We start from the raw sequence: 23,211 nt of genomic DNA on the forward strand, positions 1-23,211 counted from the left end.
GAAGTATAATCTTCTGCTATTTGAGTAGGAAGTGTTTGGATTATGACCATTTTGAACGGTTAATATTTGACCTGCTCTTTGGAGAGAGAGGTCACTGGCACATTTAGAAGGTTTTATTCTCTGTACTGGACACGTTAAGGCCACACTTGGGTTATTTTTTAATTTATAACATTGAACTATTTTTAGACTGGTTGATTCTTCTGCTGTGCGTTGCGTCATGTCTCTGTGTCTCTCTATGATGTCATCACAGGACGAGCAGTATGAGGATGAGGAGGAAGGTGGTGAGGAGGGTATCCTGGGTTCGGGTTTTGGCAGGAGGAATGTGGAAGTGTACGATGTGCCTGAAAGTGAAGAAATGTTCCTGCCGTCAAACATGGACATCACTCATCTAACGTTCAGATTTAAAGAGGTAACGGAGATCTTTTTTTATTTAGTTGATGAATGAAGGTGCATTATATGATTTGTTCTTGTGAGGTTTGATGGATTGAGTGTTTTGTTTCTGTTTTATGTTCAGCTCCAGCTGAAAAACAGCATTGCAGAAGCTGAAGTTGATGAATTGAAAGAGAGGGTATGAACTGTATCTGGCTTTTTCCTGAACATCAAATGTATAGCAATTTCAGTTTCTTTTGTTTTTTTACATGTACACTTTTTCTGAAATAATTTGCATTCCCTCACAGTAGTTTTGCTATAGTAAAATATTTGTTTTATTGGTTAGTTTTACTAAAGTTACACCATGGTTAATTTTGTTTTTTAAAAGTAGTTCCTGGTCTGTGTGAACCAGTCTGGCCATTCTCTGTTGACCTCTCTCATCAACAAGACATTTTCATCCACAGAACTGCCCCTCACTGGATGTTTTTGGTTTTTTGCACCATTCAGAGTAAACGCTAGAGTCTTTTGTGTGTGAAAATCCCAGAAGATCATCAGTTACAGAAATACTCAAAACAGCCCACCTGGCACCAACAATCATGGCAATCATGTGGTAGCTATGCAGTGCATAAAATCATCCAGATACGGGTCAGGAGCTTCAGTTAATGTTCACATCAACCATCAGAATGGGGGAAAATGTGATCTCAATGATTTGATTCATGATTGTTGATGTCAGACGGGCTGGTTTGAGTATTTCTATAACTGCTGATCTTCTGGGATTTTCACACACGAGAAAGGTCAACAGAGAATGTGTGTGTGTATACACTCACCTAAAGGATTATTAGGAACACCATACTAATACTGTGTTTGACCCCTTTCGCCTTCAGAACTGCCTTAATTCTACTTGGCATTGATTCAACAAGGTGCTGAAAGCATTCTTTAGAAATGTTGGCCCATATTGATAGGATAGCATCTTGCAGCTGATGGAGATTTGTGGGATGCACATCCAGGGCATGAAGCTCCCGTTCCACCACATCCCAAAGATGCTCTATTGGGTTGAGATCTGGTGACTGTGGGGGCCATTTTAGTACAGTGAACTCATTGTCATGTTCAAGACACCAATTTGAAATTATTCGAGCTTTGTGACATGGTGCATTATCCTGCTGGAAGTAGCCATCAGAGGATGGGTACATGGTGGCCATAAAGGGATGGACATGGTCAGAAACAATGCTCAGGTAGGCCGTGGTATTTAAACGATGCCCAATTGGCACTAAGGGGCCTAAAGTGTGCCAAGAAAACATCCCCACACCATTACACCACCACCACCAGCCTGCACAGTGGTAACAAGGCATGATGGATCCATGTTCTCATTCTGTTTACGCCAAATTCTGACTCTACCATCTGAATGTCTCAACAGAAATCGAGACTCATCAGACCAGGCAACATTTTTCCAGTCTTCAACTGTCCAATTTTGGTGAGCTCTTGCAAATTGTAGCCTCTTTTTCCTATTTGTAGTGGAGATGAGTGGTACCGGTGGGGTCTTCTGCTGTTGTAGCCCATCCGCCTCAAGGTTGTGCGTGTTGTGGCTTCACAAATGCTTTGCTGCATACCTCGGTTGTAACGAGTGGTTATTTCAGGCAAAGTTGCTCTTCTATCAGCTTGAATCAGTCGGCCCATTCTCCTCTGACCTCTAGCATCAACAAGGCATTTTTGCCCACAGGACTGCCGCATACTGGATGTTTTTCCCTTTTCACACCATTCTTTGTAAACCCTAGAAATGGTTGTGTGTGAAAATCCCAGTAACTGAGCAGATTGTGAAATACTCAGACCGGCCCGTCTGGCACCAACAACCATGCCACGCTCAAAATTGCTTAAATTACCTTTCTTTCCCATTCTGACATTCAGTTTGGAGTTCAGGAGATTGTCTTGACCAGGACCACACCCCTAAATGCATTGAAGCAACTGCCATGTGATTGGTTGATTAGATAATTGCATTAATGAGAAATTGAACAGGTGTTCCTAATAATCCTTTAGGTGAGTGTATATATATATATATGCATTTACTGTATATCTATTTCTTTCTTTTTTTAAATAAACTCCGTCTTTGTCCTCTAAGGGGCTTCGTGTGATTTTAAAGGAATAGTTTTGTCATAATCTTATGTTGTTCCAAACCAGTATGACTTTCTTTTTTCTAACACAAGAGGAGATATCTACCAGACCTTTCAAGCTGCTATTTTACATGCAATGAAAGTTGATGGGACTGTCAAGCCTCAAAAAGGGCTAAAAAGCATCATGAAATTAGTTCATACAGCTTGTGTTCTAAATTCAAAGTCTTCTGCATAAGATAAAATAGCTTTGTGTGAGGAACAGACTGAAATCTAAGATTAAAATTTTGCTTGAGAGTTGTGGCCACCATTCACTTCCATTATATGGAAAAGAGCAGCTTGGACGTTCTACTAAATTCTACTAGAACTCCTTTTGTGTTCTGCACAATAAAATAAGTAAAACGGGTTAAAATTACATGAGGGTATGTAAATAAAGATGAAAGAATAAAAATTTGTTGGTGAACTTTCCCTTTAACTGTAAAATGCTCTCTTATTGTTGTAGTTGAGGGAGTCATCAGAGGAGCGTGTGGCGTGGGAGGCGAGGGAAACTCAGTTAGAGCGGAGCGTTCAGGAGAACTCAGAAAGAATCGCTCTGATGGAGAAGAACTGGCTGGAAGCTCAGGCTCTCTGTAAAAGCATAAACGAACAATTGAATGACACAAAGAGTCAATATGAAGCGCTGGACAAAAAATACTGCAAAGCCAAGAAACTGCTCAAAGACTATCAACAGAAGTGAGTGTTGAACCCAAACTCTAAACTCTCTATCAATATACTGTAAAGCGCAACTGTCTGTTTCTGGAAGTGAAAAATCATTATTATTTTTTCCATTGACAAATTGATCATTAATTATAACTTCTAAACATTTACAGACAGTACTGTGAGCCCCGAGGTTGTAATGAATGGAATATATGCTTCTGCTGAAGCCATCAGTCCACGTTATTTCAACTTAATTTAAAAAATAGACCACATTCACAGTAGCAACATTTTTTATTTTTAATGTGAATAAAAGTGATGCTGTGAGGGATCAATACCATCTCTTCAATGGCACGCATGGAATAAAGCTCCTAGATCACATCTGATTTTCCACAACTCTTGTTGTTTGAAGTTCTTTGAATACTGAATGCTCTTGGACAGATATTTTTTTAATGTTTTATCCAAAACACTTGAAATTACAGTACAGTCCATTGAAAAGACTATACGTCTATCCCTCACATCCTCGTTGTCATTTCTGTCAAAAATCAAAGATGACGCTGCTGTGAATAAGTTGGTCTCCCTACACTCTCAAACTACATATACTTCTATATGTAGTTTGAATTGGAGGTGTATCTGTGGATGTATTTTAAAGCCTACCTTTAAACTCAGTGCCTCTTTGCTTAACATTATGAGAAAATCAAAATAAATCAACCAAGAACTCAGAAAGAAAACTTGCAGACCTACACAACTCTTGTTCATCCTTGGGAGTAATTTCCAAATGCCTGAAGGTACCACGTTCATCTGTACAAACAATAGTACGCAAGTATAAACACCATGGGACCACACACCCATCATACCGCTTGGTTAGGAGATGCATTCTGTCTCTTAGAGTTTAACATAGTTTGATGCGAAAAGTAGAAATCAATCCCAGAACAACAGCAAAGGACCTTGTAAAGATACTGGAGGAAACAGGAAGATAAGTATCTATATCCACAGTAAAACAGAGTCCTATATCAACATAACCTGAAAGGCTGTGAAGCAAGGAAGAAGCCACTGCTCCAAAACCGGCATAAAAAAGCTAGGCTACATTTTGCAAGTGCACATGGGGACACAGATCTTACTTTTTGGAGAAATGTCCTCTGGTCTAATGAAACAAAAATTGAAACTGTTTGGCCATAATGAACATCATTATGTTTGGAGGTAAAAGGGTGAGGCTTGCAAGCCAAAGAACACCATCTCAACCATGAAGCATGGGGGTGGCAGCATCATGTTGTGGGGGTGTTTTGCTGCAGGAGGGACTGGTGCACTTCACAAAATAGATGGCATCATGAGGAAGAACAATTATGTAGGGCTGCAACTAACGATTATTTTGATAATCGATTAATCGGACGATTATTTTTTCGATTAATCGGATAAAGTTTTTTAAATTCAATTTGATTTTTTTTTGTAACAAAATAAAACCCTAAATCAGTGTATTTATGTGTAAAAGTGTACTTTAAAAAGTGCAAAAGCCACACATTGAGTTTTACTAATATAATCTTTAATTTGGACATTTTAAACCTTAAAACACAAAAGTTTGTCCAGTTTTTAAACAGTAAAACTTAAATATCCAAAATATAAATAAACAAAACAAAATATTGAGTTGTGCTCATATAAACTATTAAGCAGCAGATTTAGTTGAAATATCAAAATTATAAATAATAAACAAACAAACAAATGTTACTGTTTTATACAGAGGTAGAATGTAGAAGAAGAGGAAAACTGTCACTGTTCAGTGTTGTTCATACTGAACATGTTTCTTATTCACTATTCCAAAAAACATCTCAAATATATAATTCATTTAATTTTTATGAATTATAAGAATATATTGATAAATTAAATATAGAAAGACTGAAAACAAGCTTGTGAGCGTAGTAGAGCTACGCATTTTTTTCCCGACAAAGCCTTTTTAATCGGTGATTGATGTAGAATAGAATGACTGCTGCACTTGACAGAGCTAACGAGCAGAGAGCGCAGAGAGAGAGAGAGCCCGGCGTGGCAGCCCTCTCACGTCTTCAAACAACACGAGCTGTCTTGCTCTCTCTCCCGCGCATATTAATCAAAATCTATTGACACGATAGTAAAAGGTCAGGAAGACCGCAGTTTCACGTGGAGCATTTGGAGATTTTTAGAGATTAGAGACTCTAGGAACAACATCTCAATGAACAAAATCTCAACTAAATTATAAAGGCCTGTCTCAAATACAAGCCGGTGCAGTTCGACGATTTGGGAAAATAAAAGCCCGGGCTATTATTTGAAGTTTTACGGGTATACCATTTTCACATCTTCATATAATGAGGATACAGTTTTTGCTTACCGTGCTGTTTCACCTTCATCCGTGACACCAACGTGTTTCCTCTTCATGTGTTAGTGCATCACTGTGGTACTTCCATGCCACACAAGCTCAGCTTTGCATAACTTGCAGGTAACGATCTTCTTTGCTGCATTTAATGTAAAATGCTCCCATGCCTTAGATGACTTGGGGCGCACGCTTTTTTCTGCCGCCGATTGATTTGTACTCTCTGCCATTTCGCGTGTGACTGTTGTCATGAAAGTAACGTCATCAGTAAACGCTCCCTGTGACGTAAGCAGACCAACTAATCGATAAAGACATTCGTTGACAACGATTTTCATAATCGATTATTATCGATTTTATCGATTAGTTGTTGCAGCCCTACAATTATGTGGATATAATGAAGCAACATCTCAAGACATCAGCCAGGAAGTTAAAGCTTGGTCGCAAATGGGTCTTCTAAATGGACACTGACCCCAAGCGTACCTCCAAAGTTGTGGAGAAATGGCTTAAGCACAACAAGTCAAGGTATTGGAGTGGCCATCACAAAGCCCTGACCTCAATCCGATTCAGTTTGTGGGCAGAACTGAAAAAGCATATGCGAGCAAGGAGACCTACAAACCTGACTCTAAGACAGGGAATGTTTTGTACGATTAAATGTCAGGAATTATGGATAACAACCCCAATTCCAAGAAACTTGGAACAGTATGCAAAATGGTAATAAAAAAACAAAAAGTAAATGCAAAATATGACAACGAAGGCCCCGTACAATTGTGCAACTGAAGACCTGGATAATGGATGAATGGGGGAATTCTGCTTACTAAGCTTAACAAACGTGTGTCTTCGGTGCCCAAATGTTTAATAAGTGTCATTAGAAGAAATCGTGATGTTACACAGCGGCAATCATCTGATTTAAAATGTGTGTACTGTATATTTTCAGAAACAATAAAATTCACAAGGTAAAACATCAAATAATGTGTTGCGGTCCTTTCAATATAGCACAGGGTGAACAGGTTACAAACCATTCCTTGTTTTTATTGGCATTTTGCATACGGTCCAAACTTTTCTGGAATTGCTGTTTTCTGGAATTCACGGATGGATTTGCATGGTTCATTGATGTCAGGGCTATTATATTATTGGCTTTGAAGTCTCACTTGATCCATGTTGACCATTATGCTCTCTGCTGTAGTACAGCCGTGGAGGTCGGTATCTCAGTATTAAAGATCTCTGACCTATCCCTTTAAAGTGAGCCAATGATGTCATTGAAATGCAGAGATTATAATAAAGCATTCTGAATAACTGTTTGTGTGATATAGAGAAGCAGAGTTCGAGCAGAGGGAGGATGAGCTCAGAAGAACACTGGATGAGAAAGAGGCTGCATTTAAATCTCAGATAGAAGATCTGCAGCAAAGGGTGAGAGCACATACACATGAACGAGACCAGAGCGGTCAGGCTTTTACATCATCACACTCATCTCTCTCTTTGTTCCTCTGTAGTTGGCAACGCTTGAATCTGGCAGCGGTCGTAATGAGTCTTCACTGTCAGGCAGTAAGTCTGCAGATTCACTTGTGCTGGGTGAATACAAGCTTCATTTGTTATCTCTCATGGCTTTTTAATAAATATATGAGGTGAAGAATTAGTAATTGATTGTGATGGAAGATTTTTTAACCATTTAAACTTATAAACTGACTGCTGCAAATGGTTACGAATGTCATGACATATGGGAATTTCCTGAAACATTGGTACGTTCACAAGTGTCTTCAAATTGTCTATTAACAGTGTTCTAATAGTGTATATACTAAAGCTTGCACGGCCGGGTCAATGTTTAACTTATGTGACTGATTGAGGTTGCCTACATTTTTTTTCCACTTTTTAAAAACATTGATGTTAAATCCAAATGATATCCATCATTTTGAAAAAAAATGACCAAGTCTTCACCACCACATCTGATATCATGCATTCTGTGGTTTTAAACACTTGAAATGAAACAACAGACTCCTTTGTATTGTGAATGGTGTGGTCACATTTACCTTCGCATAGTGAAATTCCTTGTGCAAAATACAGTCATCCCAATGGAAATCTGTGCAATCGTGAATTTCGCACGATGGACTTCCAGTGGCGAAGAATTTCCCTTCGTGGATTTCACGTGAAGTTCAAGATTGGTGAACTTTTGACTACCACACTTGAAATCACAAGTTTGAATCCAGGGTGTGCTGAGTGACTCCAGTCAGGCTTCCTAAGCAACCAATTGGCCCGGTTGCTAGAGAGGGTAGAGTCACATTGGGTTAACCTCCTCGTGGTCTCTATAATGTGGTTCTCACTCTCGGTAGGGCGCGTGGTGAGTTGTGGATGCCGCGGAGAATAGTGTGAAGCCCCACATGCGCTAGGTCTCCGTGGTAACACGCTCAACAAACCACGTGATAAGATGTGCAGATTGACGGTCTCGGACGCGGAGGCAACTGAGATTCCTGAGATCCACCCAGATTGAGGCGAGTCACTACGCCACCATGAGAACTTGGAGCGCATTGGGAATTGGGCATTCCAAATTGGGGAGAAAAGGGGGGAAAAAAATTTGACGGGCGATTTCACCGTGTTGATCGATAGTAAGTTTTGTGGTTTGGCAGTGATGTCTGTGTGGGTGGTGCTTCATACACAACAACACTGAATATTCACAATGAATGAATCAAAGAGGCTACTTGGCAATTCGTTTTTTTTCTGGTTTCACACGCACTCAAAATTCGCACATGCCTTTACCTGCAGAATTTCACAGTGAAAAGGTAAATATGACAGCACCTTAAAGGGATAGTTTTAGAAGAATAGTTCAGCTCTGTAGGTCCATACTATACAAGCGAATGGGTGACCAAAATTTTTAAGCTCCAAAAATCTCATAAATGCAGCATTAAAGTAATCCATGTGACTCCAGTGCATAAATCCATGTCTTCAGAAGTGATATGATAGTTGTAGGTGAGAAACAGATAATTATTTAAGTCCTTTTTTACTGACACTTTTTAGCATGACTGTTTGTGAAATGAACGTCTCCCAAACAGACATTCAAAAATCATAATTGTTCATATGAATCTCGAGGATACCTTGAAAAATCTATCTAATAATATTTTCAATTTAAATGTATGCTGCATTCCATTCAAGTTGGATGTGGGATATTCCTACTTTACATCTCCGACCATAAATGCATTCCATTCCCTGATATTCGGAAGATGACGTTTAAAGAAATAAAACTGCAGCGCTCCCGTTAGCTTTGCAGGTGTTTGACAAATGAAGCGTTTTAGAAGAATATCTCAGCTCTGAGGTTCATGCAATGCAAGTTCATGGTGACCGTGCTCCAAAAAATAACACAAATCAGCAAAAAATGTATCCATACTACAGTGGTTAAATCCATATCTTCAGAAGCGATATGATAGATGGAGGTGTGAAATAGATCAATATTTTTTTTTTTTTAAATTTTATTTTGCTTTTTTCAAATACAATAACAAACATCAGATACAACACAAAGAAGGCAACCACCACAAATACAAAACGACAACAATAAAAAATAATTAAAAGTAAAAATAAAAAAAAACACACCAAAAAGGGAGATACAATGTAAGACAGTTAGAAAATTAACTTTATCCAATTAAGTCATGTGGTACTATATTTATATAGTTCAAAAAGGGTTTCCAGATTTTATGAAATAAGTCACTCCTGTTTCTCATTGAATATGTGATCTTCTCTAAGGGTACACAGCTGCAAATCTCCAACAACCACAATCCAATTGGCACATCAGTGTCTGCTTTCCATTTCAAAGCAATACATTTTTTTGCTATTATTAACAACATTTCAGTAAGCTTAATAGCTTGTCTGTTTCGGAGGTTAGAGTTGGTAAAATTGCTTAATAAACACACCTCTGGATCCATTGGAAAATCAATTCCATGAATCTGTGATATGCTATCGCATACTTGCACCCAAAACACCTTAACTTTAGGACACAACCAGGTAGAATGCAAAAATGTTCCTTCTTCTGTACCACATCTGAAGCAGAGGGTTGAAATACTGTTGTTAAATTTATGTAATCTAAATGGAGTGTAGTAGAGCTGGTGTAAAAAATTAAACTGAATTAATCTATACCTAGAATTCAAGGTTGAGGTGACCCCATCTTTACATAATTGATCCCACAGGTCCCCATCTATTCTTACCCCCAAATCCTGTTTCCATCTCCTTCTGGATTTATCTGGGTCATGTAAAGGCTGATTTGAGATTAGAGCTTCATATATTCTAGAGATTGTTTTATATAGTGGTTTATCAGAATAACAGAGTTGCTCAATAAGTGTCAAATCCGATATCTTAGGATACGTTTTTGCTTTAACTCTTAAACAATCTCGTAATTGCAGATAACTAAAGAATTCTTTATTACTCAAATGATATCTATTTTTTAACTGTTCAAATGACATTAAAACCTCACCCTCAAAGCAGTGTTCCAACAGTTTAATTCCTTTGTCTGCCCATATCTTAAAATTTTTGTTTTGATAACACATTGGTAGTAATCTGTTACCCCATAAAGGTGTTTTAGGGGAAAGAAAGTTACTATGTCCCAGCAGAGACCGCAGTTTATACCAAGTCTGAACTGATTGAATAATCATGGGATTATTAGTTCTTGTTTTGAGCTGTTTATCATCCCATGTATATAAAATATTGACAGGGCATTCTTCTTTTAACTCATATTTCTCCATATTCAGCCAAGAGGGAAAGGGAGTATTAGCAAACATCTGAGCTAAGAACCTGGATTGGGCTGCCCAATAATGCATCTTAAAATTGGGAAGTCTCAGTCCTCCTTGCCTATAATCCAAAGTCAGTTTATCAAGGCTGACCCTAGGGGTTTTACGGTGCCAAATAAATGATCTTATTAACCTATTAAGAGAAGTGAAAAAGCAATTAGGGATTGATATTGGAAGAGATTGAAACATGTATAAAAATTTGTCAAAATATTAATTTTAACTGCATTTATTCTACCCAGTAATGTGAGTGGTAGATCCATCCAATTGGTTAAATCTCTACCCACTTTCTCTAAAAGACTAGCCAAATTAAGTTTATAGAGATTCTTTAAGTTACCATCTACCTGAATACCCAAATAATTAATTCCAGTAGGAGAGCACTTAAAGGAAAAGCCGTCCAGTGCAGTATAGTCGAACCCTGATAATGGCAAAATGACACTTTTGTCAATATTAACTTTGTATCCAGAGAAAGTGCTATATAATTGTAACACCCTCTGTAGATTAGACAAAGAGCTTATAGGATCAGTAAGAAATACAAGAATATCATCGGCAAACAATGATATTTTATGCATTTCAGGGCCGATTCCAAAACCTTTTACATCAGGGTTGCATCTAATAGTCTCGGCTAAAGGTTCGATAGCCAGTGCAAAGAGAGCTGGGCTTAGGGGGCATCCTTGTCTACATCCTCTATACAAGGGAAATGTAGCAGAAGTAATTCCGTTAGTAACTATTTTTGCTTGAGGAGATTTATAAAGTGAATAAATTAGATCAATAAATGCAGCTCCAAATCCAAATTTTTTCAGCACTTCAAAAAGATATGACCACTCGACGCGATCAAAAGCCTTTTCGGCATCAAGAGAAACAGCTACTCCCGGTATGCGATTTTCTTTAGCAGTATGAATGACATTAAAAAATCTCCTCAAATTATTTGATGATATTCTCTCAATTACAAAACCAGTTTGGTCTGGGTTAATCAGCAGAGGAAGACGAGTTTCTAATCTCTTGGCTATCATTTTAGTAACTAATTTATAATCCACATTAAGGAGTGAAATTGGCCTATAGGACGCACATTTCAGCGGATCCTTACCTTTTTTGTAAATTACCGAAATTATTGCATTGGAGAAAGAATCTGCAAAACATTTGTCCATCCTAGACTGGTCAAGTACTTCCATCAAGTAAGGCACAAGCAAATCTTTAAATACTTTATAAAACTCTGATGGGAAGCCGTCCTCACCCGGAGATTTATTATTAGGCATTAAAAGTATGGTTTCAATCAATTCAGAGGCAGAAAAAGGCTGATCCAAATCGATCCTGTCATCCTCTGAAACACATGGTAATTGGATTGAGGATAAGAAAGAATTCATTTGTGAACTATCTGTACTTGCCTGAGAAGTATATAACTCTGTGTAATATTGCTTAAATGCATCATTAATCTCTAGAGGAATGTATGTTTCCGCATTACCTGTATTTATAGCATTTATCGTTCCTTTCTGTTCATCTCGTTTTAATTGCCAGGCCAAAACTTTGTGTGCTTTCTCGCCAAGCTCATAATAACGCTGTTTAGAGCTAATAATAGCCCTCTCTGCCTGGTAGGTGTTCATTTTATTATACTCCATTTTTTTATTAAGTAATTCCCTATAAACATCCTTATTCTGATCTGTATGGTATATTTTTTCAAGTGCTGAGATTTCAGATTCTAGCTCATTCAGTTTGGATTTTTTTGATTTTATTAATCCCTTAGTATATGCAATACAATGGCCCCTAAGATACGCCTTTAAAGTGTCCCATAATATAAAACTATTGGAACAGGAAGATTTATTCGTAGCAATAAAAATATCGATTTGTTCTCTAATAAACTTTTGGAATTCTGATTGTTTAAGAAGAATGGGATTTAGCCTCCACCTGTAAGTTTGTCCTGTTTTCTCTGGGATGGACAGTGACATTACAAGGGGGGAATGGTCACTCAACAAACAAGGAAGATATTCAACATCCATCACACAGTATAAAAGTTGGGTGGATAACAAAAAATAATCTATACGAGTGTGTGTATCATGAGGATGTGAATAAAAAGAGTAATCTCTAACATGTGGATGTTCATGCCTCCAGACATCTGTTAGGTTTAAATCTTTCATAAAAGCAGTGGTAGATTTAGCTGCTTTAGAAAGAGGCAATGTTCTGGTTGAAGATCTATCAAGTACATTGTCGAGACAAAAGTTAAAATCACCACCTACCAAGAGTGAGCCTGATGATTGAGCGATTTGAAGGAAAACATTTTGTATAAACAAGTGATCATCAATATTTGGAGCATATATATTTAATGCTCCAAATATACATTGTCCACTGTTCAGAATACATATGTCCTTGTATCATTACATATCGCCCTGAAGGGTCAAGTACCGATTTTGTAACTGTGAATGGGACATTTTTATTTACCAGTATAGCCGTTCCCCTTGACTTAGAATTAAACGAGGATGCAAAGACTTGACCTACCCACTCTCTTTTTAATTTTTTATGCTCAGAGTCTGTTAAATGGGTTTCCTGCAGGAAAACTATTTCAGCCCCCAACTTCTTAAGGTACATATAGACTCTTTTTCTTTTAACTGGACTATGTAGACCCTTAGTATTAAATGTCACAAATTTCAAAGGTTTTGTCATGTATACTCTATGGTATCCATATCACCTAAAATACCCTCATAAAAAATTAACATTATCCTGATAAATCCACTATCACCCTGGAATTGAAATGTTGACATGCATCTCTCCGGGAAAAACACATACACACAAAAGCAAAAAAACAAACAAAAACAAAGAACCCACATATAACACAGAAATCCTACTAAAGCTGCTGAACCAGAACTATTAGCAGCTGAGGGGAAAAAAAACCGTTGAGAAACGATTAGCTCGCACTTCCTTCCCAATCAAGAGTGGAGGGCTAACCCCGAGCTCTCTTTATACATAAAACACACTGATATAAACAACATTCGTTTATAACAATAATGGCCCAAACTTATTGAACTCAATTAGAAATGCACTCACGTGTATTCGCCCTAAAAAATGTCCATGTCTGGCCTCGGTCCATAATCAAATGAAATCCCTCACTAATACTTAAACCAGAGAGAAAAAAATAAATAAATAAAATAAAATAATAATAATAAATGAATATATATATATATATATATATATATATATATATATATATATATATATATATATATATATATATATATATATACATACATATATACATATATATATGCATACACACATACATACAAAGGAAAATAAACAAATAAATCGTGGGCGACCAAAGATTATCAGGTAAAGATCCCCAAGTATCCGTTTAACAAATCACTCACCCACCCAGATCTAACAACTGGGACGAGTATAAGAATATCCATCCCGAAGCGCCGCAGACTCCGCCGCTTCAACTACAGCTCAGTCACGTTCCGACAGAAACTTGAGGACTTCATCAGGTGTGTGACAGAACCGTGTTCCACCATCCTCCGTAAGAATACGAATACGAGCGGGATATACGAGATGGCAATTGACAGATCTTTGTCTTTTTTGAGGAGACTGAGGGACCGCTCATTTCCCGAAACTGCATCTTCCACATCACTGATTCTTTGCTCGGCCGTTGTGATCCGGCCTTGCATAGATGATACGGACAGGGTCAGGGTATCAATTGATCCCTGAATGGAGTTACGAAGGTCCGACATTTGAGAGATCAGCTCCTGCTTAAAACTCCCAATGATCTCTCGAAACTCTTTCAGCGCGGCGGCGAGCATCCCCGCTGACTTTCTCTCAGTTGTTTCGGCGGTTTTATGCTCATCTTTCCTAGGTTTTGGTCGACGCTCTATAATTCCACGTTCCACACAAGTATTCGGCGGACTATTTACTACTATTTGAGCAATGTTTCAGTGTTTATTTCAGCAGATATTAGGCAATTTCTAGAGAGCTCTCTTGGTTGTGACTCTCTACCACGAGCTCATCACGTGACTCCAATAGATCAATATTTAAGTCAGAAAGTGAAAGTGGAGATTAATAGTACAAAAAAACTTAAATATTGATTTGTTTCTCAACTGCAAATATCATATCTCTTCTGATTAAAACAATGGAGTCTAATGGGTTACTTTTATGCTGCCTTTATGTGCTTTTTGGAGCTTTAGAATTTCTGGCCACCATTCACTTGCATTGCATAGAACAAAAGAGCTGAAATATTCTTCTTAAAATCTTCATTTGTGTTGTGCAGAAGAAAGTAAGTCATACACATCTTGGATGGCATGAGGGGGAGTAAATGATGAGAGAATTTTCATTTTTGGGTGAAAGTCCCAAAAATCCCTTTTAATGTTGAAGTGTCTAATTTCTGGCCCTCTAGTGTCACCAAACAGAATTGCAAAATCAAACAAACAAAAAGCTTACCCAAATACTCCCCCCACCTATCCTTGACATCCCACCGTCAGTTAAGTCCATTTTGCCACGTCTGTTTGCAGAGGCACCGTGTTAAGGTTTTTGGAAATAACCCTATGAATGGCTTACTTACAGTTGTGTCTGCATATTAAGCTGGGATAGGAGAAAATATTTTAACATTTTAAAAGTTACACACTTCAGCATTAAAGCTATTGGAGCATTGTTCACATGTGTAATATGCAGTTTGGTTTAATATGTCAGGTGCGGATTGGAGTGAGGTCATCCCTGAGACGGAGCGTTTGGACACCAGTGCTCTTCGTGCCCGAGCCCATCTGGCCCAGAGGTCCAAACGACAGCCACCATCCCGCAGTAAACTCAAAGAGACGCTCAGCTCGCCAGTGGGACCTGCACAGGTTGGCGGCAGGAAGAGCTTATAGGAATACTTCACCCAAACATTGTAATTCTCTTATCATTTACTCACTCTCATGTCGTTCCCTTTCTTTCTCTATCTGTTTCTCAGGATGATGATGATGATGATGATGATGATGATGATGGCAGTGAATCGAGGAGTCCTGACTCTCCTCCTCGCTGTAGATCAATCCAGGAGAGTTTGTCCCTGCCGCTGGTCATATCCTCCTCAAAAGAAGAGGTCCATTCTGGGGTGAGCAGTGGCCAATCAGTGCAGAGGGATTCACAAAGCCCCACCCTCTCATCACCCAAAGACTCCTCCCCCTCCAACTTGAAGAAGAGAGAGTCCAAAGGCAAGGGCAAGGAAGTCAAAGGTAACTGCATGATACTCTGATAGACTGTAATATAGGCTAGCCTGATTTGATATTTAAAGGGGTCATGAGATGAGAAATCAAATTGATCTTGATATTTTGACATTAAAGAGGTCATTGAGCTATAAAAACATGCTTTAATTTTTAGAACTGAAATCTTCCTCTCCAGTCCAAAAAGAGCATTTATTGTATCCACTCTGCAAAAACAACTTGTTTTGAAATCGGCTACATTGTGATGTCACAGTGTAGTGTCATTTGCATAGTCCCCGCCTCCACAACATACGTGATCGTCGCGGCCGGTGAGTTTACAGAGAGAGAAAGCGGCTGGGACACTGCAGCACTGAAAGTGGTATTGTAATTTGATTTTAACCAGTGAAACGGGTTACGTTAGGTCCCAAGATATTGTTGTGTTCCTGGTTGTGGAAAAACAGTATCTCTGCGATATCCTTCTGAAGGATCCCAACATTAGGGAATGAGTGACTAATTCAAAAGAAGTTCAGATTCGAAGGTTTGCATTTTTGGGATTCATGGATGAAATGAATTCTTCTGAAGATTCTTCACAGAAACTATTTATTTATTATATAAATTATATTATTTAAATATAGCAGAAGAATGCTGAGCACAAGGGAAAAAACAGTGTTGTTTTATCACCAAATCTTGTATGCCTGATAAGTATTGGGGAGAAACAGTGTGACAATAGTTTTCAGTTTTCTATTGTTATTCCAATCGACAACCGTTGTAGATTGATTGATTGCTTTATATAAATTAGGACAAATGTTCATAACAATGATTGTCTGGACTGAGTGCTTTTAGGGGATTTTGTTTTCATTATTGTAAAATATGGTTTCACACTTGTAATGGTAGGAGGGCCTTTACATTTTAGTGATGTTAGCCAATCATAACAGTGGGCATGTCTTAAAGTATACGGAAAACTGAGCGTTTAAGACAGAGTGCCAAAGACAGGTTAGAAAAAGGTCATGCAATACTACATTATGACTTTGTTGTGCAAAAATGTTTACTAACATTATAAGTGAACCCCAAGGATGAAAAAAGAAAAATTATGCTTGTCATGACCCCTTTAACCATTCCAGGGGTAACAGGAGTCTGGACTTCAAAGTGCACATGTTTTTATCAAATATTGGTTAAAATTTTGATAATTTTAGAAATGTTGCAAAACTAAAAAAAGTCCACTAGTGAAATTTTGTTTATTTTTCCCAGTTTTTATTTTTTTATTTGATTTATATATAAATAATAAATTACATTTTTAATTATTTCAGCTACATAACAATTTGAATAAAAGCTAGAGAAATGAACATGAATTAAAACAGTTCTTAGTATTTGGTATCGATTTTGCGTTATACCGATAACTGAGGAAAAGGCTGATTAATCAGCGATTAATCAGCCAATGTGTTGTTTTTTTTATTGAAGTTAAAGTTTTTTGTCTTTCTTAACCAAAATCCCAATAATAACCAGGAAAAGAAAATCTGATTTGGTGCATAAGGTGGGACTTTTAAATATAAACAAGCCTAAAATACTCTAAGCCTAAAAGGCTGGGCTCCGTTACAATGTTCTCTATGTAAGTATTTACCAAATTAAGCTTTTTATAGGCTATATGTTCACCAGATGAATATAAAGTTGAAGTAAGCAGTCTACATACACCTTCCAAATACATTTAAACTCTTTCACAATTCCTGACATTTAATCATAGAAAACATTCCCTCTCTTAGGTCAGTTAGGATCACGACTTTATTTTAAGAATGTGAAATGTCAGAATAACAGTAGAGAGAATTATTTATTTCAGCTTTGATTTCTTTCTTCACATCCCAGTGGGTCAGATGTTTACATACAGTTTGTTAGTATTTGGTAGCATTGCCTTTAAATAGTTTAACTTGGGTCAAACATTTTGGATAGCCTTCCACAAGCTTCTCACAATAAGTTGCTGGAATTTTGGCCCATTCCTCTAGATAGAACTAGTGCTCGCACACGCTTTTTCAGATCGGATTGAGGTCAGGGCTATGTGATGGCACTCCAGTATCTTGACTTGGTTGTCCTTAAGCCATTTTGCCACAACTTTGGAGGTATGCTTGGGGTCATTTTCTTCACAGCCTTTCAGGTTATGTTGATATAGGACTTGTTTTACTGTGGATATAGATACTTGTCTACCTGTTTCCTCCAGTATCTTCTCTAGGTCCTTTGCTGTTGTTCTGGGATTTGCACTTTTTGCAACAAACCAAGTTCATCTCTAGGTGTAACAATGCATCTCCTTCCTGAGCGTTATGATGGCTTCGTTGACCCTTGGTGTTTTTACTTGCGTGCTATTGTTTGTACAGATGAACGTGGTACCTTCAGGCATTTGGAAATTGCTCCATAAGGATGAACCAGACTTGTGGAAGTCCACAATTTTTTTTTTATGAAGTCTTGGCTGATTTCTTTACATTTTCCCATGATGTCAATCAAAGAGGCACTGAGTTTAAAGGTATGCCTTAAAATACATCCACAGGTACACCTCATATCAGATTCAGGACAATTCAGGACACCTCATATCAGAAGCTAATTGGCTAATTGTCTAAATGCTTGAACTTCTGACCCACTGGAATTGTGATTATAATCAATTAAATGTGAAACAATCTGTCTGTAAACAAAAAATTTGTCATGTCTTGCACAAAGTAGATGTCCTAAATGACATGCCAAAACTATAGTTTGCTAATATAAAATCTGTTGAGTGGTTAAAAAATGTGTATGTAAACATCTGACTTCAACTGTTTATTTCACTAGATGAGGTTTAATGAGAAATACGTTTTATTATTATTCACAAGATATGAAGTTGGAGATGTAAGTGCTAATGGTGCACGTTACCGTATAGCTGATAGATTTTGACTTATAACCAATTGTTCCAAAATGCAACTATTGGCACAGATTAATCAGTAAAACAGATATATTGGTCTACCGCTATTTAGTAAGTGCCTCAATTGAGCTGGAATGGACTCCACAAGTCCCGATTAAGAGATTAAAACTGTTGTTTGGTGCTGTGGTTGATTGACAGTTGAGTGGGCTGTGCTTCACTGCTGGTTTAACATATTCAAACAGATTAGCATTTACATTCCCAATGTGGTTACATGCATTTTCTACCACTTTCAACCACCTCTGAATGTGGTTGAAGTGGACACATCTCAAAACTTTTTGGACTTGTCTTTAGCATCGTTCCATCTCAAACGGATATCCCAAAATGCATCTTCGTACCAGGTGTATACGGGCCAAAAACACGAAAGCTGTAGCTTGTGTAACAGTTGTGGTACCTTTTACCTGAAAAGTTCCTGGGGGAGTTTTATGTCAATTTAACAGGTTTTCGGTGTGACGGTGACTTGTATGACATTGACTAAGAAGTAGAGTTTTCTTTGCAAGAGAAACCTTCTAAATCAAATTCATGAGCAAACGTGTTTGTTTGGACTGTTGCAGATGTTCGTCTGGGTTTGTGTTCTGATTCAATAGTGTTTATTTCAGATGAATCTAATGATGCTGCTGGAAAAACCAAAAGGAGATTCCCAGATTTTGGGTAGGTGCAAAAACATTCATGACACACTTATATGCTCTAACAGTTGTCTATTTCTGTTTGTCAGAATTTGTATGAGAATTATGGAAAATTGTGTTTTGTTTTGTTTACTGTCTTGTTGTCTTCACTGTTGTTTTCACTGGTGTGTATTTCTGATTGTATTGTTCTGGTAGTGGCTTGCGTAAATCTGGAGGAAAAGGGAGAAAACAAAAAGAAGCTATGAGAGCGTCACTGGACAGCAGGTCACACACACACACACACACACACACACACACACACACACACACACACACACACACACTGAATTTGACTTTGCTCAGTAGCAGAGACTGGAGTGGAATTGCAACACACTAAATTTCATCAATCACAAACAAGTGAGAGTCATGACACTAACAGAGTTTTCTCCTCGCCTGCTAAAAATATATGTACAATCTAGGAACCATATTGAAAAACAATATTCCTGACAGCACATGTGAATGTTTCTTATACCAAAGATGTCAAGTAGATTTGCAGTAGCCTGCGAGTTATGAAGGAAAATATATAAACTGTTACAATTACCTTTGGTCTCCCCTGCTGATGATACATTCACTCTTTTCATTCGTCGTCTTTTGTAGAGGTTCAGCAGAGCTTCTCGAGGAGTCTGGTGGAGGGATTCGAGTCTCACCTTCAGAGTCCATGACCTCCATCCCCACCTGCATTCCCTTCTCCTGGTTTGGAGAAAAGGACAAAGAGAGAGACAGAGAGCCGTCTTCATCGTCCAGCAGTCTCCCGTACACCACTGCAGACACCAGCGAACACACAAACAACTCCAAACACAAGGTGAGATTGCACACACACTGTCTTACTGGAGGAAATCCACACCAGAAATTATAGGTTTCTTTCCTTTTTTGTAAACAAGGACTTAGGCCTTGTGCAAACGTATACAGATATTTACGTTCTCAGAACAAAACAAAAAAATTAAATCCACACCAAAATCATTTTAAGAAATCTCTTTAACCATATGAAAATGCAAAAACACTTTAAAATGCTCTCATAATCATGCCAGGCCAGGAGTTGGCAATGTTATGCCCAATATTTGTTAATAACTGTTGCCATGTGCAAATTTTGTTCATGAGGCTACCGTAATCCAAAACGTATTATTTTACCTGTCCAGTTTGAATTGCCATCATTTATGTTTTCAGAAATATCGTACTCGACGGCATATAAATCTCCTCATTAATTGGTCTTTACGTGAAGTGGTTTATTAGCACACTCTTAAGGCCCCGATAAACTTCTAGCTAGTGTTGTCAAGATACCAGAAGTTGATTTTGATTCCAGTAAAATTTTATGATTCTTGACATCAAATTCGATACCACAGAAAAAAATAGGTAATATGTCCTTTAAAGAACACAGTCCTTTAGCCTATTAAAAAAGTTTAATGTATCAATGTAAACAATACATTAAAACAATGACATCAGCGGTCTTATTCAGATTTCTAGAAACCAGAATATTGGCGCGATGGCAGTTGGGTTAACACATAATTAAGACAGACATACAGTACAGCAGAGGCCTTATTCAGTGGCGCAATCAGGTTATGGCAATCGGTTTAGCACATTTACTCAACATAATCAGAATATGAGCAAAGAATTTTCATGTGTTTGTAAACAGGGCCATTAAAGTTTTTATCTGGCAGCCAGCTGCACATTTAGATAATAAATATGTGAGTGTTTTGTTGCATGTGTCTGTAAAGTGAGTTGCTATGGAAGAAACGGTGTTGAAATGTTCTCGAGACCTGCAGACATATGGATCTGATCATTAATCAGACCGAGAGAGAGACACTCACATACAGGAAAAGAGACAGACGAGTTGGAGGCAGAGAGAGAAAACAGAATTAGACAGACCATATGCTCAGAAATCTCAGAGTCTCAACAGGCTGTAAACTATTTACATTGTGTCCGAATTCACTTAATCCTTTTTGGTCAACCCTTCCCCATAGTGCACTATGTGGAATTCTCTATTTAGGAACTAGTAAACGAGAGAGTGATTTTGGACACGGCTTTAGTTTTGAAGTGTGTTTGTTTGTAAGAGTTTTGGATGGTAATGCCATTTAACCCCTCTCCCCAAACAGACAAACCTCTCGTGGTCATCTCTGTTCAGTCGATCCTTAGATTTGGTACAGTATATTTTCTCTTGTGGACACTACTAGATGTCTGACTGTAGCCTTAACAATGTAAATATAGTTGAGTAACACCACTAAAACATCTAGCATAGTGTGTCCGTGTGTGTTTGAGATAGATGCATGATAGTACTTCTGATTTAATCAGTAAAATTGTGTCTATAGTAGATTTGATTTGAATATACAATCACTCCTTTTCTTCAAATGATTATATATTCAGCCTCTAAATACAATGGTCTTTTATTATCAAATCAAGATTGTGGGTTTTAGACTCATTACACTGTGACCCTGTTTACACCTGGTATTAAGATGGGTGATCTGATACATGTGGTCAGGCAAAACATCACTTTTTACACCTCGTAGCTTAAATGCGTCTCCTGTGACCACTTGTGATCAGATTTCGAGGGGAGAGTCTCTGATTTCATGACAACACACATAATCACTTAGTCGGTGTGTTAATGCATAATGATAATCCGAAAAAATGTATTAAAGACTAAGAAAGCTCAAATAAAAGTGCTGTTTCTCCCAGATGCAGTTGATATTTAATCTAAGCACAAACGCAACATTTCAATCAGTACTATCTATTATTTTATTGGATTACCTGTATTAACAGAGCTTTAGATGTGTGTGCTTGTCATCAACACTGAAGAAGAAACGTTAAGTTCTCGTGCTTGTGTATGTATCCGCTTTTTTAAACGTTCCAAATTGATGGTTATTTCCTTTTAAAGCCGTTTGTAACCAAAGTTTAAACTTGTTTTAGCACAGTGGTTGATTGACAGGTGAGGGGTGGCGCTTTGCAGTTATCCACAATGCATACAGGACAGATTAGCATTTCACACCTCAAGTGAGATGTGGTCCCATGCGTTTTTGATTACGTCCGTAATCTGAGCACATTTTAGATTCCATTTACACCTGTATTTAACATTGAACACTTGTGATTGGATCACCCGAAACACATCTTAATACCAGGTGTAAACTGGGTCTGTGGAGCTCTGTAGCTGGATTGGTGTGTTATTCTGTGCTGGTGTGGTAGTTGTTGCCATAGAGTAGTTGCAGGTATGTAGTGGTCGACCTATATGGGTTTTCCAGTGGCTGAAGCTGATATCTTCCGAGCAGTGTGGCCAATGGTCAATATAATGCCGATATTAACATGATAAAATACAGTTTAATGATGGCAAACACAGGCATACACAAAATGGCAAATGGAGACAGTGTTTTTTTTTAAAGCAAAGTGTGTTATTTGTCCTAAATTATATTATGTCCACTTGACAGCCAACATCCTGATATTCTACAGAATTGATTTAGGGTTTTTCCAAAATCCCTAAACCAAGACCAAAATTATCTTGCTAGAGCTTTTTAAGCTATAGCTTAAACTTCTGACTCTGGTTTCTCTATATTTTCTCATTGATTGGACTAACACTTTTCCTGTAACAGACAATCAAAACCAACACAAATTCCATAGACAAACATTGACAGCATGTTCAAACGATCCCTGTCATATAATGTTCGTTATTTCAAAACTCTCACACATATTCAAAGCCTTATGGTGGGTTCACGCCATGTTGGAATTACCATAATTAGGAGATTTAAAACATTTTCACATCTATATAGAGCTAGCTGTACACTTGGAATTCTGTTAAAGCCCAGACATGACTGTGACGTCCTGTAAAACACTCAATATGGCAGCGGCCTCAACAGATAAAGGCAGTGAACAGTGCTTTCGTTGTTCTTTAGATTCAGCTAAATTTGAGGAAGACCATACAGTAATGCCTTACAAAACATTCAGAAATCTAGGAGTAACCATTGATACCATCTTAAAGACAGTACGATCATGTAGATTTTCACTCTACAATATCAGGAAGATAAGATCCTTCCTCTCTGAACAAGCCACACAACTGCTTATCAGTCATTGCAGGCCTCCCAGCATGTGCAATTAGACCTCTGCAAATGATCCAGAATGCAGCAGCACGTCTGGTCTTTAATGAACCAAAGAGAGCACATGTTATACCACTCCTTGTCTCTCTCCACTGGCTGCCGGTTGATGCACGTATCAAATTC

At 37.9% G+C, this 23,211-nt stretch overlaps 1 protein-coding gene across 3 annotated transcripts in view; it reads left to right on the forward strand.

Annotated features, from left to right (window-relative positions):
- The window catches only part of LOC127658894 (neurabin-1-like), a 71,183-nt gene that overhangs the window by 40,899 nt on the left and 7,073 nt on the right, over positions 1-23,211 (forward strand). For 2 of the 3 annotated variants that reach the window (XM_052148443.1, XM_052148445.1), the window contains exons 7-16: positions 251-409; positions 515-568; positions 2,974-3,203; positions 6,813-6,909; positions 6,993-7,071; positions 14,931-15,082; positions 15,190-15,451; positions 18,950-19,001; positions 19,172-19,240; positions 19,613-19,817. In XM_052148443.1, the coding sequence (XP_052004403.1) occupies positions 251-409; positions 515-568; positions 2,974-3,203; positions 6,813-6,909; positions 6,993-7,071; positions 14,931-15,082; positions 15,190-15,451; positions 18,950-19,001; positions 19,172-19,240; positions 19,613-19,817 (1,359 nt within the window). The remainder of the gene's footprint in view (positions 1-250; positions 410-514; positions 569-2,973; positions 3,204-6,812; positions 6,910-6,992; positions 7,072-14,930; positions 15,083-15,189; positions 15,452-18,949; positions 19,002-19,171; positions 19,241-19,612; positions 19,818-23,211) is intronic. The other variant, XM_052148444.1, reaches the window with a different exon arrangement.

Source organism: Xyrauchen texanus, chromosome 18 (genome assembly GCF_025860055.1).
Source record: "Xyrauchen texanus isolate HMW12.3.18 chromosome 18, RBS_HiC_50CHRs, whole genome shotgun sequence".
Classification (NCBI taxonomy): domain Eukaryota; kingdom Metazoa; phylum Chordata; class Actinopteri; order Cypriniformes; family Catostomidae; genus Xyrauchen; species Xyrauchen texanus.